Source organism: Corythoichthys intestinalis, chromosome 19 (genome assembly GCF_030265065.1).
Source record: "Corythoichthys intestinalis isolate RoL2023-P3 chromosome 19, ASM3026506v1, whole genome shotgun sequence".
Classification (NCBI taxonomy): domain Eukaryota; kingdom Metazoa; phylum Chordata; class Actinopteri; order Syngnathiformes; family Syngnathidae; genus Corythoichthys; species Corythoichthys intestinalis.
In genome coordinates this window covers 11,977,760-11,995,047 of record NC_080413.1, presented here as the reverse complement: position 1 = coordinate 11,995,047, position 17,288 = coordinate 11,977,760, and the positions used below count along the sequence as shown (strand labels likewise).

Genomic DNA, 17,288 nt, shown 5'->3' with positions numbered 1-17,288 from the left:
CAAGTTGGAAGAATACCTCCTTCATGGATTATCAAACTTTTGTAGATCTTTTCCTATGGAACACCAGGTCAATTGTGACCGATTTGTGTAGATTTCAACCAGTGTTGTTTTTGGCAGCCATTTTAATTTATATCTTATTCTTAGTCTTTTGGACAAAATACTATTAGTTTTAGTCATATCTCAGTCAATTCAAAATGTGTTTGCCTTGGTCTAGTTTTAGTCGACAATTCTCAAAATGTTTTCGTCTATAAACTTCAAAAGTTTTAGTCCATGAATCAATCAATAAATTTTTTCAAAAATTTTGAATAAACATGACAGACGAGCACATAATAGTAGAGGCTACAAGAACATCACCATTTTCATGATGATGATAGACATTTCGCAGAAAAACAGCACATTATTTGCTTTTAATTAAACTCACCTGGACACCATGAACTGTATGTCAAATGTTTTCCAAGAGTTTAAAACACATAGTCACCGTGCTAAATGCTAACGCGAACGCTATGCTAACGCTACAAGTTAATTTAGTGTGTGATGATAACTCAGCACAGACCTTAAAGCAACATGGAATATCTAGCCAAGATAAGAAAACTAAACTTAGCAAGCAGCACCTGACACGTATGTTTCACAAACGGAGCCTGGAATGGGCACAGTTCAGTTGATCCTCATTCAATGTTCTAGATTGCACACAAACAATAACCGAAGTAAACTGACAAACTATTCAACCAGCATGTTTCCAAACGTAGCAGTTCAAAACTACGTTTCCCTTAATGCCTACCATGGTTTAGCTTACTGATAGCTAGCTGAGGCAAAAATCCAACTTTGCTGGAAAAGTTTACAATCATCGCAGCGCAACGATGCAACACCAAATGGGATTTTACAGTCAAAGCTCCGACAGAAGTCAACAGTTGCCATTATTTACGTATTTATCGTTAAAAATTTAACAACTGGGCAGGCGTTGTGGCCAAATTGTCAACCCAGTAGATGGCGGTAATGCCTCATGATAGGTGTAAACTGCCAACAAAAACAAGAAGAATTACTCCTTCCCTCCCTACTAGTAGGAGCCATGTCAACTGCTCCCACCCAGCGGCCGGAGGGATTCTCTTCAAATTGGTCCCGTGAAAAATCATAAAAACCGGACATTTTTATGAATTTATAAAACCCGCCCGGACGACATGGATACTACGTGAAAGTAGGACTTGTCCGGGCAAAAGAGGACGTTTGGTCACCCTAAACTATGGCGAATTTTCATCTCGTTCTCATGTCGTCAGACGACAACTGGCACCTATCTCGTTATGTTTTAGTCACCCAATACATGTTTTCAGCGCGTCTGCGTGACATCATCGTCATGAAAAAAATTGTTCGGTAAAGTAATATTTTCGTTGACGAAAACAACACTGATTTCAATGTAAAATATGGGGACTTGGTATTGAGCCTTGTGGCACACCCCTGGTCTCTAGTTCCAGGGATTCTCAGTTTACTCGGGTGTTTTACACTGATGTTTTGCATCGTATCGGATTCCTAGGATTGCTCAGTGAATTCAGAGAACGTTTACACGTCCGGAACATTTAGGAGCATACCAAAGAATTTTTTTTTCATTGCTTCAATCGGACACCATAAATATTCCGACTTCCCAGGCATCTGGAATGAATTATTAGAAGTGAAGTTACAACTGACGGAATGTAGTTCAAATATATCTCTCAAAATATATGCACCTGTCAAAAAAATTCCCGTTTTAACCATTCTGTTTATGAACTGGGGACTCGCATGCAGTATGTATAGAGTACTGTTTGTCTTGGAGCTACCAAAAAGGGGCTGGATGGAACCACCGCATCCCGTGACTGATCTTTTATCTACACTAAACTAAAAAAAAAAAAGCAATTTTACAAAGGAAATCATATATCATTTTTGCTCTACACACTTTAGTCCAGTGCCAAGCTAAGCTGACCAGTCCCAGGATAGTTTGGAAATGGAAGTGAGGCATCCCTTGGTGTGAAAAATCTCTTCCTTTTCTTTCAGTCCCTTCGGAAAAATGGCCAAATCTCTAGCAAGACCAGTTTGAGTGGACACTCAGAGGACAACACGCTGGCGGGAGGTGAGTAAGCATGTGTGTTTTAGACAAAATGGCGAAAGGTTTCAACACAGACACTCACTGGACCCGAGACATGTGAGCCAGTGATTAACGTGTCCAATTTATTATGATTGCGCTCCTCCATCCTCAACCTGCGGCGTTCTATCCCCGCAGCTGCACGTGTTTATTGTCTTTACCATTGCTATTGTGTCAAGCTCTATCTGGGAGGGCCGCAGGGGCGTGTATACACCCTCCCTAAATATTTAGCAGGCCGTGACCCGGGCCCCGCGCAAAGCAAGCCTGCGTGGTTCATAATACGCCGTGGCCCAAGGGAAAGGGGTAACTCGATACGACTTAAAACGCCGAGAAATGTCACATGCCGCTTTTTCAAATAAGCGCTTTAATAAGCTATTTCATTAAGCAGCGCTGTCCATTTATAAAGTAATCCGACACCCTCTTTTTTCATGCGAAGCTTCTCATTGGATGAAGTGATGACGCAGATTGTCGATTGAAGTGAGTTATTGACTTGTTAAATGGTCATTTTATTAGTTCATTAAGAGGAAAACATGAAAGCGCTATCTTAATTGGAGATTAAATCTCGCATGTTCAGTCTTGAAAAATGAGGATGACTGTTATAAATGTCAATATTTTACAACCGACTCTCTGTTTCTTCATAGCCTGACACATGTTAATAATCATAACTTGAATCAATCCAAGTGCTTACCATGAGACATGTGGCAGGACTGAAACGCATGACCAGCTGTAACCCACGCACGAAAACGTTCCTGTCATTACAATTGACTTCGTCACGGCAGCAGTGTTGTACCTGAATGAGTTCAGTGAAGGAAAGTTCATGAACTAGTTCATACTGTATTTTGGGTGAAAATGTATTGAATGTGGGGCTAGGGATTTTAACACCGAGAGTAAAGATCAGAATAAGTTTTTGATCGATCTCGGCTATCAACTGTGTCATATTTAATCTGATAATGTCCAGACTAATGTAGCAGATATTAAACAATCGCTCAAAAACAGCCCAATGTTGATGGTTTACGTTTATTACACTTCAGAGCCCCGACTGATACGAAGATGACACGGACATTGCGTCCCAGTCAGGGGTGAAAGTGGTTAGAATTTCTTGCCGGAACTCCCCGACGTGAAGGTCGCCACGGAGCTAGAAATTCTATTTATTTATTTTTTTAATAAATAAGAAATATATTTAAATTAGGGCTGTCATACGATTACAATTTTTAATCGAGTTAATTACAGCTTAAAAATTAATTAATCGTAATTAATCGCAATTCAAACCATCTATAAAATATGCCATATTTTTCTGTAAATTCCATATTTATTCTGTAAAATAAATTGTTGGAATGGAAAGATAAGACACAAGATGGATATATACATTCAACATACGGTACATAAGGACTGTAGTGGGCATTTCACTCTACTGTCATTTAAATCTGTCAATGCTGTCCTCACTCGGAAGCGTCTACTTTTTCCAAAGCTAGACAGCTAGTCAACGACGCCTTAATAATCAGACTTCTTCCTTTTTCATCTGATTTATTAATAAAATGGCCTCAAACCATTGTCCTCTTTAGACCGTCGTAAAACTACAAAAAAACGTACACAAGCATTGCATTAGCAACAACGTTAGCTTAGCACGCTATACAGGTTCACTAAACATAAACAAAAAGCGTCTCATACAAAAAATATAACATTTCGCTTACTAACATAATATGTACATTCTTTACAACAACCATACTTACGGACAAATCTTGTCCAAGGATCATATAAGCACAACATTACAACGTAGGCGTCAGCCCGAGACGTCGTGCAGCCATATTGAACTGGCAAGAAAACAATAAACCATGTCGCAAAGCGACCACAAGAGTTCGCTGTTAGACAGCACAAAAAGCCTTGCTATAAAACTTACCAAAAGGCAGAATACTGTCTGAGCGGGACACGTGCGTTAATTGCGTCAAATATTTTAAGGTGATTAATTAAAAAAAATTAATAACCGCGCGTTAACGTGATAATTTTGACAGCCCTAATTTAAATATTTCATATTTATAATAATATATTTATAATACGCTATATTTTAATAAATAAATTATTTTATATTTAATTCTATAAAGAAAAAAATTAATGGGGGGGGTCAAAACTACTGAAAATGCAAAGAAAACCGTTTTGGTCAGTTATTTCTATAACACATATAAAAACGGATTTTCAGTCAAAATTGTATTTTTTTAATCATTTGCAAAATAAAAGTTAACAAAAACAGCAATAACCCCAACCTTCACCTCCTAAATTTTATTTTCCCTCATTTCCTCGCATATTAAATGCCAAATTTTAACTCCTTAAGAACATAAGATGTACTGTATATTAAAAGTGAAGTTAATGTAAACATTTACTTTTGTGTGTGTTTTTTATTAACCAAGATATAAGTAACATAAATTCAGAAAAATAAGTATAAATGACTTATATTATGCAGAGTGAAATGGAATATATTTTATATATTTTATACAAATTTGATATTTAACTAGGGCTGTCAAACGCTTAAAATTTTCAATTGAGTTAATCACAGCTTAAAAATCAATTAATCGTAATTAATCGCAATTCAAACCATCTATAAAATATGCCATATTTTTCTGTAAATTATTGTTGGAATGGAAAGATAAGACACAATAAGACGGTTATATACATTCAACATACTGTACATAAGTACTGTATTTGTTTATTATAACAATATATCATCAAGATGGCTTTAACATTATTAACATTCTGTTAAAGTGTCCTTGAGCAAGACACTGAACCCCACATTGCTCCTGGTGCTGCGTCACCAGTAGGTGGATGGCGAGATAGTGTAAAGCGCTTTGAGCGCCTTGAAAGGTGGAAAAGCGCTATATAAGTATAACACCATAAAGCGATCCATGGATAAAAAGACTAGTAGTTCTTAAAAGATAAATGTTAATACAAGTTATAGAAATTTTATATTAAAACCCCTCTTAATGTTTTCGTTTTAATAAAATTTGTACAATTTTCATTCAAAAAATGAACTAGTAACTCGCCATTGCTGATGTCAATAATTAGACAATGCGCATGGTGCTGAAACCTATAAAATCAGTCGCACCCAAGCGCCAGCAGAGGACGACAAAACACCAAAAAACACAAGTAACAAGTGGACATGACACTGTGCTGTCATTGTAATCTGTTTGAGCAGGGCATGTGCGTTAAATGCGTCAAATATTTTAACGCGATTAACTAAAAACATTAATTACCGCCCGTTAACGCGATTATTTTGACAGCCCTAATTTTAACTCATTGGCTGCCATTGACTGCGCTAAACATCCAATCGGCAGCGTACGTAGCTGGGGGCCATCTTGGGTTCGGGGACCAGCGGTTGGAAACTAAATCTCGAAAAGTACATATTTGCACAGCATCGGCACATTATTTCCTAGTCGTCGACGATACGGATTATGCCATTTTAGTATCGGTGCAACACTAAATACTAGATTAACAAAAAAAATTCAACAAACTTAGTGCATGGCAATTTCGTAAAGCACAGTGTTGGCCCACAAGTGCAATCTGAACTTAAATAAAAGTAAAATATTTGTGTAACTGCTTTCAACAAGAACATGGATATCATGGCTATCGGATAAAGGCTTAAACCACTTTCCCTACACGTGTGCTTCAAAGGAAGAGAAACAAGTTAGTTTGTTAAAAAGCTTCAAGGCTACGGCTTGAAATATCACAGGGAGTGAAAGAAAAGGGAGCTATTGACAAGAGAGATAGAGCGAAAGGTATCCCAGCACTCCTCGTACCTCTCCAGTGTGGAGGCTGATAACTGTGGGAGACAGGAAGTGCAATCTGCCTGATAAGAGCCAAAGACAACAAAAGGACAAGCTGCACATCAAAAAGACCATCCAAAAAACAACAACACGTCAGTACGTGAGTTTACCGGTCCTTGAATTTTCTCTTATTTTTATTTCCATTTGTAGGTTAAAATAAAAAAAACTCACCTATTTTCTGGATCACAACCAAATTTGAATCAATATATCACGTAGTCTGTCCTTGAAATAGAAGGTTTGCGTAGTTAATGGAGAACTTGACTCATTATTGATGGAATTTCATTAAATGGTTATTCCAAATGTTATCAAAATATGTGGAGTCGACCTCTCGCTAGGTCGCGATGCCTTTGCACAGCTATGTAGACAATCCATATCAAAACAAATGGGAGCCTTTGTTTCCATTTAAAGAGATGAATTCAAAAGTCCTAGCTAGATGTGGATCTTCAAGTGACTGCGATCTAGTTTCGTGGAATGCAGAATTGAACATGGACCTGATGGTTTTATAGTTTTGAAGGTTTATAGACAAAAGGAAGCAGAATGAATAATAAAAGAGGACACATTTTTGATGAGGAGCGATGGGATGCTTCTTGGCAGTGAGGAGAGTGACTGCAGCCCAATGAGTTCATGTGTGCGGAGCGAGTCCAAAGAATGACGTCGCTGATGCAATGCCTTGGCCGCGGTCTCGAGCGTCCCTCCCTGAAGCCTTGCAGGCTGCAGAAGAGGACAGATGTGGATTTTGGGGAGGCAAGCAAGTGCTGACTCTGTGATTTTTGGGAAGATGTGCCAATAGTTAAGTTAATTTGCAAGACTGCTGGACATCATTTATCAGTAGAACGGTCTGTAAGTGATTAAAAACGAGGCGAGCCATTTGCACACGTGTGTTTCCTGCTTCGTACGAATCATCAAATAATTCTTAATTCATTGCACACACAAGCTAGTTACAAAAGTTTCATCGGACTTTTTCAATTTGATTCATTTCCCAAACTCCCCATTTCCATTTTGAGATCTGCTTTTCAGTGTGTTTTTGGGTTCCAAACCTGTGATCTGAAATCCTACACCTAAAATCAATCCACAACCCTCTTACCCTCTCTATTTTCACTCCTTAATCTCTAAACCAGGGCTCTCCAAACCGGTCCTCAAAGGCCGCTATGGGTCCTGTTTTTTGTTCCAACAGACAATTTAATCAATGAGGTTTCTGCTAAAACAAGCAGCACCCAACTGGAATCAACTGATTACACTCGTAAGACACCAGATTGGTACAAAGGTGTCATCTTGATTTCATGAAATGAAATCCTTCACCCACTGCGGCCTTATGTAGAAGTTTGGAGACCACATTTAACACCCAATACACCCCATCTTCCCACCCGGAATTGTTCACTAACCATAGACAATACATAACTTGAACAGTGACCCATACTAACTCGTAACTTGTATCCCTTAACTGTAAAGCCTACCTAAATACCTACCTTAACCCAAAGCTCAATCAATCCCAATCAACCCAATCAATCCTTACCCTGTCCCCCTGACCCTACCTACACTGTAACTCCGAGCACAAGAACCCAAACCCAATCTTAACTCTCTAATCATCTCTATTTAACACCCTTCACCTCTAACCCTTACACGCAATGCCTAACCCTACCAATAGTCCCAACCTAACAATTTAACTTTAATTGCATTGTAAACACGTAATCTCTACCACAAACCTTAAGACGCTACTGTACCTTCAACTTTACACTGTATTTCCCTACTCTGAACCCATGCTAGACATAAATGGCGTATTCACAGCTACCCTGTTTGGTCCCGACCAGGCCAAAAAAGTTTGTGGTGCGCACTTTTCAAGCTGGTGTGAATACAAACCAGCAAACAGTTCACTTCCAAACGGACCATGGTGTGGTTCGCTATAGGTGTGAAAGCGACTGCACCGTGGTCCAGACCATAGCTGAAATCACATACGTTTTTGCACGTAACAGGTTTCCGTAGCAAGGAAATTAGAGCTGAAACAATGACTTGAATAATTCGAGTAACTACAGTGGGGCAAATAAGTATTTAGTCAACCACTAATTGTGTAAGTTCTCCCACTTGAAAATATTAGAGAGGCATGTAATTGTCACCATGGGTAAACTTCAACCATGAGAGACAGAATGTGGAAAGAAAACCCAGAAAATCCCATTGTTTGATTTTTAAAGAATTTATTTGCAAATCATGGTGGAAAATAAGTATTTGGTCTATCCCAAAAATTCATCTCAATACTTTGTTATGTACCCTTTGTTGGCAATAACGGAGGCCAAACGTTTTCTCTAACTCTTCACAAGCTTTTCACACACTGTTGCTGGTATTTTGGCCTATTCCTCCATGCAGATCTCCTCTAGAGCAGTGATGTTTTGGGGCTGTCGTTGGGCAACACGGACTTGAAACTCCCTCCTCATCCCGTGGCGTCAAAATGATAACAAGAACGGTGAGCAAAAATCCCAGAACCACACGGGGGAATGACCTACAGAGTGCTGGGACCACAGTAACAAAGGCTACTATCAGTAACACAATGTGCCGCCAGGGACTCAAATCCTGCACTGCCAGACGTGTCCCCCTGCTGAAGCCAGTACACGTCCAGGCCCGTCTGCGGTTCGGTAGAGAGCATTTGGATGATCCAGAAGAGGACTGGGAGAATGTGTTATAGTCAGATGAAACCAAAATAGAACTTTTTGGTAGAAACACAGATTCTCGTGTTTGGAGGAAAAAGAATACTGAATTGCATACGAAGAACACCATACCCACTGTGAAGCACAGGGGTGGAAACATCATGCTTTGGGACTGTTTTTCTGCAAAGGGACCAGGATGACTGATCTGTGTAAAGGAAAGAATGAATGGGGCCATGTATCAAGAGATTTTGAGTGAAAATCTCCTTCCGTCAGCAAGGGCATTGAATATGAGACGTGGCTGGGTCTTTCAGCATGACAATGATCCCAAACACACAGCCAGGGCAACAAAGGAGTGGCTTTGTAAGAAGCATTTCAAGGTCCTGGAGTGGCCTAGCCAGTCTCCAGATCTCAACCCCATAGAAAATCTGTGGAGGGAGTTGAAAGTCCGTCTTGCCCAACAACAGCCCCAAAACATCACTGCTCTAGAGGAGATCTGCATGGAAGAATGGGCCAAAATACCAGCAACAGTGAGTGAAAAGCTTGTGAAGAGTTACAGAAAACGTTTGGCCTCCATTATTGCCAACAAAGGGTACATAACAAAGTATTGAGATGAACTTTTGGTATCGACCAAATACTTATTTTCCACCATGATTTGCAAATAAATTCTTTAAAAATCAAACAATGTGATTTTCTGTTTTTTTTTTTTTCCCACATTTTGTCTCTCATGGTTGAGGTTTGCCCATGTTGATAATTATTACAGGCCTCTCTAATATTTTCAAGTAGGAGAACTTGCACAATAAGTGGTTGACTAAATACTTATTTGCCCCACTGTAATATATAAGAAAGACAGGGCTGGTGGTAAAGGCTAGCTTGTTGAAACAGGAGAATGTCATCGTCAGTCGCGTGACCGCGTCATTAAAAAAGCTATGGCTATGCTTAGGTCGGCTCGTTTTTTTCGTCTTTCTCAGCCTTCGACACTCAAGCCATCTCTTTAACTGAACATTTTTATGTTCTTCCACATCTTTGCCAGTGAATTTGGCACCAGGAACATCATTTTCGGAGAGAATTGGTAGGTTTAGCTCTGTAAACATCTCCTTAGCCCACGATTTCCATTCAATTCCCATTCGGGACAAGCTCTCGTTTGTCCCCCACTTAGCAACAGTAGCTAACACCATGAATATTATTGAGCGGAAGTGACGTGTTGCTTGCGGTACGCCATTTGTTGATCTGGCCATTTGCTAAACAGGCTAGCAAAACCAGGCTAAAGACGTCATCCACCTGCATAGCCGTGGATCCCTTCCAAATTGGACTCCTTCAGACTTGGCTCTGAAGCCCGAGAGTGTTGTGTTCATCATCCTCAAATATGCAACCTCTCCCTCCAATTAAGATGCGTGCAGAGTCTGCCAACGCAGCTTTACTCTAGAAACGTCACCGTAACGCAAACCAGTCGCGGCTCTGCCCGTATTGCTTTCGCATACCGCCTGATTAAGCTCGTTTCACTTCGCATCAGCTCTGTTTGAATCTCTTCCAAATAATCAGACGGCAAGAGCGCTTTCACCCTTCTCGGAGCAGAGTAATATCACCGAAGAAAGTGTTAGCGAGTTCATATTAAAGTGCATTGCTTGAAAGCCCCCCCAGTTAGTCCCACGTGATCCATCATTGTTCTGTCCGTCTCGGCGCATGTTTTATTCAGTCGTCTGTTATAAAGAGGGTGCTCAAGGGATGCCCATCAAGTGGAAGACGAGATAGTGAAGCACTATTAGGAAGACGTCATTAATCATCGCCTGTCCACTTGATCGGACGGGAGGCCTTTTTGTCTTCTTGCCAGTTTCCACAACAGCAAGGACGCACAACAACCTCATTACAACTGAAAAAAATTTAAGAATTTCAGTTCGAGCACTTCTGATTAATTTCACAATCAACACTCGGGGTCCAAAATCTTAGACCCGAGTCTCCCCGAGGCTCGCTCATATCTGCGGGCGCTTCTCTCTCATCTTTTCCGGCATCAGGGAACCTAATCTCCTCCACCTCAACCCCTAACCTCCCCCAGGCACAAGGAGGCTGGAGAGAATGGGGCAGGAATGTAGCCCACCCCTCCTTCTTCTATAGTAGACCCCCACTCTCCCACCCCTACAATGCATCATTTCATCACATTTAGGAGGCTGTTCTATGAATCTCCCATCGTGGGACTTTGTTGGCATTTCTATACATATTAGCTGCACTTTTCTGGCATTGAATGACATGTTCGGGTCGAGCAAGTTCGGGATGGACCGTAACGAAGTAAAGGAATGAGATTAAGGCTCACATTAACCCATATTAACCCAATTTTCTGTATATACTTGGGGTTAAACGGCTTGTTTTATGCCTGAGGGTAGTCTGATTGTATGAAACAGGCTGTTCTCAATTTTGCTAGTTTTGAATTTTCAAGAGAATGAGAACAGATGTTAATGCTTGATAAACGTATTCATAGACTCCACTATCAGTTGACAAGACAGCTCCCAAAGACATTGCGCCTCGCCTTCCCGTAGGGGGCCGACCCAAGAAGAACGTTGAGTTGGCTTTCACTGTGATAAACTCAAACACACATTACGTTCTAACACCGGATTTAGGTGGAATCAGGACGATTTTACTGCATACAAGCAGACTGGAGTGTCTCAAAAGGGATTTGGTTGAGGATTCAAGGTCATTATTATATTTAATAGCATCATGCATGCACTTTGAAATGTTTTGAAAAAAATCAATGTATTAAATTTGTGTAACTTTGGCATGAAATATTTACGTAAAATGAATAACTACCCGTTTTTTACATTTAACCAAGAATCTAGACTGTTTTACGTTCATATCTGTAGAAATTCTGTGATTTAAGCATTTATTTCCAATAATTTTTAACTTAAAAAGCTCTTCGTTTCGTGGCGGCCATCATGTTGGATTACACAATACCGTAACTTTTGCTTGAAATATTTACGTAAAATGAACAATAATTGCCCGTTTTTTTTTTCTTTTAACCTATACTTACATATCTATAGAAATTCCACAATTTAAGGATTTATTTACAAGAATTTTCAACTTAAAAAATTTCTTTGTTTCGTGACGGCAGCCATGTTGGTTTACACAATACCGTAACTTTTGCTTGAAATATTTACATAAAATGAACGATAACAGCCCTTTTTGGGGGGGGGGGGGGGGGCTTTTAACCAAGAATCTATACTGTTTTACGTTCACATTTATAGAAATTCCGCGATTTAAGCATTTATTTGCAAGAATTTTCAACTTACATAGCTTTTTGTTTCACAACAGCCGTCATGTTGGATTATTGTGTTTTTTACTTAAATATTTCAAGCAAAAGTTACAGTATTGTGGAATCCAATATGGTGGCCGTCACGAAACGAGGAGCTTTTTCAGTTGAAAATTCTTGTAAATAAATGCTTAAATCGCAGAATTTCTGTAGACGTGAACGTGAAACAGTATAGATCCTTGGTAAAAAGCAAAAAACAGGCTGTTATTGTTCATTTTACGTAAATATTTCAAGCAAAAGTTACGGTATTGTGGAATCCAACAAGGCGGCCGTCACGAAAACAAAGAGCTTTTTAAGTTGAAAATTCTTGTAGATAAATGCTTAAATCGTGGAACTTCCATAGATATGAACGTGAAATAGCCTAGATTCTTGGTTAAAAGCAAAATACGGGCAGTTATTGTGCTTTTAACGTATATATATTTCAAGCAAAAGTTACGGTATTGCGTAATCCAACATGGTGGTATTCACGAAACAAAGAGCTTTTTAAGTTTAAAATTCTTGTAAATAAATGCTTAAATCGCGGAATTTCTAAAGATATAAACGTAAAACAGTATAGATTCTCGGTTAAAAGCAATAAACGTGCCGTTAACGTTCATTTTACGTAAATATTTTAGGCAAAAGTTACGGTATTGTGTAATCCAACATGGCGACCGACACGAAACGAGCTTTTTAAGTTGAAAATTCTTGTAAATAAATGCTTAAATCGCAGAATTTCTGTAGATGTGAACGTGAAACAGTATAGATTCATGGTAAAAAGCAAAAAACACGCTGTTATCGTTCATTTTACGTAAATATTTCAAGCAAAAGTTACTTAAAGAGCATACGACAGGAGAAAAAAGTCTTAAATAGCATTATTAAGTGAATTAGAATCATATTTTGAGACGGTTCAACTATATACAACAATTTAGCAAAGCACAGATAACGAGAAATTAGTCTTTTAATCTGCCGGTTAGTAACGCCTACCATTATAGGGCTCTAGCATCCCCAACAGGTGGATGACGTCAGCGGGTGACTGGGCTCATCGCTTTTACTATTCAGCCTAATTGAGGGGGAATTATTCAGAATGAGGAAAACGCGATGAAGAGAGCTGCAAAATGTCATTGTTTCAGTCTCTCTACACCAATATTTTTACAGGATATTCTTTTTATCCAAGTATTTTTCCCCAATAGCTAAATAAATGGCTTGAGAAGGACCAGTCAGCCCGTCGAGGGGGAACTATTCACAACGAGGAAAACGCGACGAAGAGAGCGGCAAAATGTCATTGTTTCTGTCTCTTTACTTCAATATTTTTACAGGATATTCTTTTTATCCAAGTATTTTCCCCAATTGCTAAAAGAATTGCATGGTCATGACAAATAACAGTCTTGTGCTAAAGGGAATATGAAATCATAAAAATGCACTTATTCAGCACGACATGGCAAAATTACTCCATAATGGTCAAAACTGTCGACTTCACCTTTACTGTCGCACCTCCCGAACGATATTTTATGACACCTAAATCGGACATATGTCATTTCCCTTCCCCGGCTTCGGAGAATGTAAACAAACCAAGAGGCGTGACAGCTAGCCAACATGCTAACCCGAACCGAGTGATGTTTCAAAGTCTTCGAAGCGGAAAATCACACATAACTAGCCCGGATTATTTGACGTCGCCTGGGATGTCGATTGTCTTTGCGGATCGGCAAACCGCCCGGCGGAGAGCAATTTACAGTTCGTTCCCAGAAGGAGGACGGCTGCAGTTGTTGTGCAGCTAACGTGCAGCTAATTTGCATGAGGAGAGCTTTTTATATGCCTATCAATAACCAAACGTAAGTAGTCCTTTATTTAAAGAAAGTTTGTAGTGTTTACTTTGTAATAGCTGTATTCGTATTTGACATAATACAAAATAAGATGTTCACTCACTTCCTCGTAAGTCCAGTGGTCCCACAGTAGTAGGGCTTATTTTGGCCAATATCCACGTTGAATGGGAACCTTTTGAAACTCCAAAAAGGCGCACACACCTCTCCCTCATAAAGCAAGATTTTTCTGCAACCGTTTGGCTGGCGTGATACGAAAAATAAACGTATTAATCCGCAAAATCAGCTGAATCCTTAGTCCTCATACACAACAGTACCGCTGTTTAGTGAAGAGGACGCCTTCACCCGTACATGTCACAGCGCCCTCCTCCTCAATGCAAGACCGAAGCCGGAAGTCACTAATTTTCATGGCGCGGGATTCAAAAAACTAAATAAATATAGCGATCGCTTCCACACACATCCAAGCGGTCCATATCATTCAGGAGCATAAAATACCACGTGTATTATGAAATAAACATGCTTTTTCGTGTCACGTGCACTTTATTAAAGTACTAAAGTAGCTTTAGATCGGCCCCATGTCCCGTCAACTGATAGTGAAGTATGGTGTATTTTAAGCTAACATTTCAGTGCTATTGACCGTGACAGACGTCCAATCCATTTGAACTGGGAGGGTGGCCGTCTACTAGTGATAAACTAAATTTACGTGTTCTCTGTGGTTGTCCGTGAAACGTGCAACAGGAAAAGGAATCTGTGATGTCAAGAGATGATTATGTTTCCTGTCTGATATTGTTGGACACACACATACAAATGCTTGAATGGGAAAACAGCAGAGCGGCAGTGGATTAATAAATTTAAAGTGTGTTTTTAGGAGTGTGTGAAAGGAGGAGAGAAGAAAAAATGCCTGTGATCTCGAGCGCTTTCGCACACTCGTCAACTTCATTTCCCTTTTCCGCCATTTATGTCGCCGGGACACTTCTTGGAAAAGAGGGGGAGTGAAAGCCCTTTTTTTTTTTTTGTCTGTCCACTGAGGATGATGTCATGGCCTGTCTTTGCAGGCAACAAAAAGCGCCTCCACCCTTAGCTCCCCCACCCTCACAATTCCTCCTTGCACCCCCACCCACGCAACCATTCAAGACCCCTCCTCAAACATTCCTGCGCATGACCCAGGATTGGAGTTTAGATTTTGGGCCTTCTCCTCACTTTACAATGAATCACCCCAAATCTTCACACCCAGTTGTCCTAAAGAATCTAACTTTACAAAGCTGGGAATCTGATGACGTACTACTGTAATTTTCGGACCATTAGCCACTACTTTTTTCCTTCAATTGAATCCTGCTGCTTATTTTAAATCCTGCATCTTATTTATGGATTTATTTGGGTTAATAGGTAACACTTTATTTGACAGTGTAGTCATAACACTGTAATATGACTGTCATATTGTGACATGACACTATCATGGGCATTACTGAATGCTTATGACAGATGTCATTAAGTGTCATCCGGATCTTTTACATACTGTACATTCAAAAGTGAAATAATTTCTCAGATATCACGAAATGACATCTGTCATAAGCATTCAATAATACTAATGACAGTGTCATGTCATAATTATGATTGTCTAATGAAAGTCTTATGGTGCCACCGTCAAACAAAGTGTTACCAAATACCATAACTAGCAATTAATGGTACAACTGGAATAGTAACTGAAGAAATAATTAGCACAGAACATGAATTTTGTTATTGAAATTTGTAGCGCTGCAATGCATGGTAAGAGGCATGTTGGACAACAGCAGTGCTGACAGCAGGTGGGAGCAGAGGTTGATTGTCTCCCTCAAGGGAGCAGTGATGGCCAAATGAAGCTTCTTGAAGTAATGACGCTTTGCAGCCAATTGGTTCAAAGCTTCATGTTGGTTCATTTGGGTTTATGACAGTTGTATGATGCAGCTGTCAAATAAAGTTTTACCGTTTATATCTTTTGGTGTAAATATACTATAATACAGTGAGGACAACTGCGTCTTACAGTCCACCTTGGCTGATTTATGAACAAATGCCATTTTCGTGTCAAATTTGGTGGGTGGCGGCTTATAGTCAGGGGCACCTTATAGTCTGAAAATTACAGTACATGGATTGAATGATCCAATAACAAGGGTTTTCAAAGTCTGATTATTATTATTATTTTTTTTTTAAATCTTTATAAGAAGCGTGATTTTTTTTTCCCCCTGAAAATTTTTTTTTTTTTAAATTGCAAGATTGGCTGTGAAATTTGCCCTGGACTTGGCATTAAATTCTCTTCAAAGTGGTCTTTTAAATTCTTAAATTTAACTTGATGAAACGTAGCAATCCTGAACAGAAGACAACCGATATATGGACTTTTTTCCAACATCACATAACATAACAACAACAAAAAAGGCCATAAAAAAGTATTTTGATCAGGCATCTGAGCAGGCAACTGTGGCTGCCGCTGATTGACGCTAGGACCCCGGAAAGACCCTGAGGCAGTTTGAAGGCATGCTGCTACAGGAAGCCTTAGGCTTGCCTGTTTTGTAAATATTTTAAGATTTTTTTTTCATGCATAAGACAAAATACAATGATGCTTTAACATTTTAATGTGTATACTGAGTAACCTTTACACTCTAAATGTAACTCGTAGCGTTAGCATTAGCTTTAGCATGGCGAGCATCCTCTTAAATCCTCACTCTCAGTTGTTTACATCTCGTCGTGACGTCCTGGTGGGTTTCATTATTTGAAAATAATGTACTGTGCTTGCTGCGTGTGCATAATCATAAAAAGATTACTGCGTTCGTTGGTTTAGTAGCACTAGACCGAATTAATCCTTTCAGTCTCAGCTGATCATTGTAAATTTGAAGCTGTTGAAGCAATTTAAAAAAAATTACTTTTCATAATCTACACGCTTTTAAAAATCCGTATATCGGCCTCAAATATCGGCTTGCAAAATCAGCTTTAAATATCGGGAGTTGGCCAAAAATGTTTTTTAGATATCTGTATCGGCATTTGAAAATCCCACTGCTCAGTAGGGAAAGAAACTAGAGTTTCAGAAGTAAAGTCGTCAAACACAAGCAGCTAAAAATAAAGACCAAACACATCAGAAGTAAGATTTTTCACTAATCGTTTTTAACAAAGCAAGTGTCGCTAGGATAATTATGAAAGTCTCCAGTTCAGCTCAGAACAACGGAATGAAAATTGAAAAATCCCTCCCGTGGATGTTAATACAAGATCACTGATTCGCTCATTTTTCTGTCAATCAAAAAGGGATTCAGCCTCAAGGCTGAGTTATGCATCTGCGGCAGACCTACGCCGTCAAGGCAGACCCGATTTACGACCCTCTGCCGAAGCCTGACGTGCAGCTAAACAAATGTAGAAAATGTTTTTCTAGTTCAGTGCTTCTCTTTCATTGTAGGTTCAGAGGATGAACTTCAATAGATTTGCAAGTACTACCAGTTAGATTTTTAGTAGGAAATTTCCACGTTCTTGTGGAATACTACAACTTTAAACCATACTGCGACAACTGGGTCGTAATTTAAGTCCTACTCGGCCACTAAGCATCAAGCCCGAGACGCCCCGTCTTGCAACCCGGCCCTCCACCCTGGGAGCCCGCAGCCTTGTTGGACCAAAACACGGTGG

The 17,288-nt window shown here is 39.6% G+C and overlaps 1 protein-coding gene across 1 annotated transcript in view; it reads left to right on the top strand.

The window, feature by feature from the left end:
- akap12b (A kinase (PRKA) anchor protein 12b) overlaps window positions 1–17,288 on the top strand; it is an 88,469-nt gene that overhangs the window by 42,809 nt on the left and 28,372 nt on the right. Inside the window, exon 2 of the mRNA XM_057822457.1 lies at window positions 2,020–2,095. Within this exon, the coding sequence (XP_057678440.1) occupies window positions 2,020–2,095 (76 nt within the window). The remainder of the gene's footprint in view (window positions 1–2,019; window positions 2,096–17,288) is intronic.